Source organism: Vombatus ursinus, unplaced genomic scaffold (assembly GCF_900497805.2).
Source record: "Vombatus ursinus unplaced genomic scaffold, bare-nosed wombat genome assembly UNPS02014790.1, whole genome shotgun sequence".
NCBI lineage: Eukaryota > Metazoa > Chordata > Mammalia > Diprotodontia > Vombatidae > Vombatus > Vombatus ursinus.
Window position 1 is genome coordinate 1772728 of NW_020954568.1, and position 1930 is coordinate 1774657.

The 1930-nt window shown below is 49.4% G+C and overlaps 1 protein-coding gene across 1 annotated transcript; it reads right to left on the reverse strand.

The window, feature by feature from the left end:
- Positions 1–618: 618 nt before the first annotated feature.
- On the reverse strand, positions 619–1572 carry LOC114047764 (mas-related G-protein coupled receptor member X4-like). The gene has a single exon (XM_027868688.1). It carries the CDS (start codon positions 1570–1572, stop codon positions 619–621), a length of 954 nt encoding a protein of 317 aa, XP_027724489.1.
- Positions 1573–1930: the final 358 nt, after the last annotated feature.

Sequence of the window (1930 nt, forward strand, 5' to 3'; positions counted from 1 at the left end):
CAGTGGGCCTGGAGTCAGGAAGATCTGAATTTAAATCCAGTCTCAGATATTTGCTTGTTTTGGGTCCCTGGGCAAGTCACTGAACTTCTGCCTGCCTCAGTTTCCTCAAGTGTGAAATGTAGATCATGAGAGCACCTACCTCCCAGGTATATTGTGAGGATTAAATGCCGTCTTTGTAAAGCACTTAGTACAGCTCCTGGTATAGTCTTGTTGTTCAGTCATGTGACTGTTTGTGATCCCATCTGGGGTTTTCTTGGTAAAGATACTGGAAGGGTTTGCCATTTTTTTCCTGGCAGGTTTTACAGATGAAGAAACTGAGGCAAACAGAGTTAAGTGACTTGCCCAGGGTCACACAGCTGGTGTCTCAGGCCAAATTTGACTTCAATTCTTCCCATTCCAGGCCCTGTAGCTCTTTCTTCTTTACTGCCCAGCTGCCTGGCATATTAGGCACCTAATAAAAGCTTGTTTATCACTTAAGTTCAAATCCTAGACACCAATCTAAGGGATGGAAGGGGGAATCCTGGTTTCCCTCCTGGGTGGTGGAAAGGGGGCTGCAGCTGGGCCTGGGGCAGTGGCTCATTTCAAGGGCTGACAAGTCTGATCATCTTGTTTTTGCTCTCAGGATGATGTCTCTGGACTGTTGGTGTGGGGGGTATCCCTTGTCTCACCTCCCACCTCCTGCTCATCCCCCAGGGCCCTCTGCAGGACCACTCTGAGGGGCTCCTTCTTTCTTCTATGCCTTCGGCTCCCCAGGAAGAAGTAAATGAAGGGGTTTGCACTGCTGTTCACACAGGTTAGGAGCTGATTGAGCCAAGAAGGCGTGAAACCTAAGCCCAAGCTCCATATGATATGTTCCATCCCCAGGGGCAGGGCAAAGAGCAGGAACACGAGGACGGTGAGCAGGACAAGGAGGTAGAGCCTTGGGGGCTGCCTGCGCTGGGAGCTGCACTGGACCCTCAGCAGCAGAGTCAGGCTGGACACGCACAGAACAAAAGCAAGGAGGAAGAACCACACTACCTGGATGACGAAGAGCCCATCACAGAAATCATCGGCAAGCCTATAAAAACAAAGTACATAAACTATTGCCCAGAACAGGCTGGTCAGAGCCCAGAGGACAGTGCACACGGCTGCAGACGTGTGCTTGGGCCGGTGACATCGGTACCAGATGGGGAAGAGTACGGCTAGACAGCGCTCGGTGCTGATCGAAGCCAGGAGGCTCAGGCCCATAGTGTAGAACATGTGTCTGAGGTACTTCACTACCTTGTCCATGGAAAAATAATATAATTCATGTACAGAGTGCAGAAAGGAGCAACAAAGGAAGAGGGCGTCGGCCCCGGCCAGGTTGAGGATGTAGACAGAGAAGGGGTTCCTGGGGATGCAGAAGCCCAGAAGCCACAGGACGATACTGTTCCCCACCAGCCCAACTATAGCAATGAGCATAGAGAGGATCTCCATCCAGTCACTCAAATAAAAATTTCCAGGTTCCACAAGAACTAAACTCTCATTTGCACTTCTCTCTGTTGAGTTGTCATGAAAATATTCCAGTTGCTCAGGTGTGGGGGACGCAGCCATGGTGGTTGGTCCCAGGCCCAGGAAGCCCTGCTCCTCTCAGGTGCCCTGGGGACACGAAGACAATGACTTGCATCAGGGACTTTTCCAGAGATTTACTCCCATCTTACCTTCAAGAATTAGAGCCTCCTCTTCCCCACTCCCTTTCTCTAGGGTGCAACTAGGTGGTGCCACTGCACAGTTATGTGCCTAGAGTAAAAAATGACTTAAAATTTGGTCTCAGACATGTCTGAGTGTCTGAGTATCTGAGAGGATACAGTGAGAGAAATGATTATTTCACTCATATTAATAACCAATTATTCAATTAGGATTAAGACTTTCTCCTAGTTTCTCATTCAGAAACCAGCCCCCTGTAGGTTAT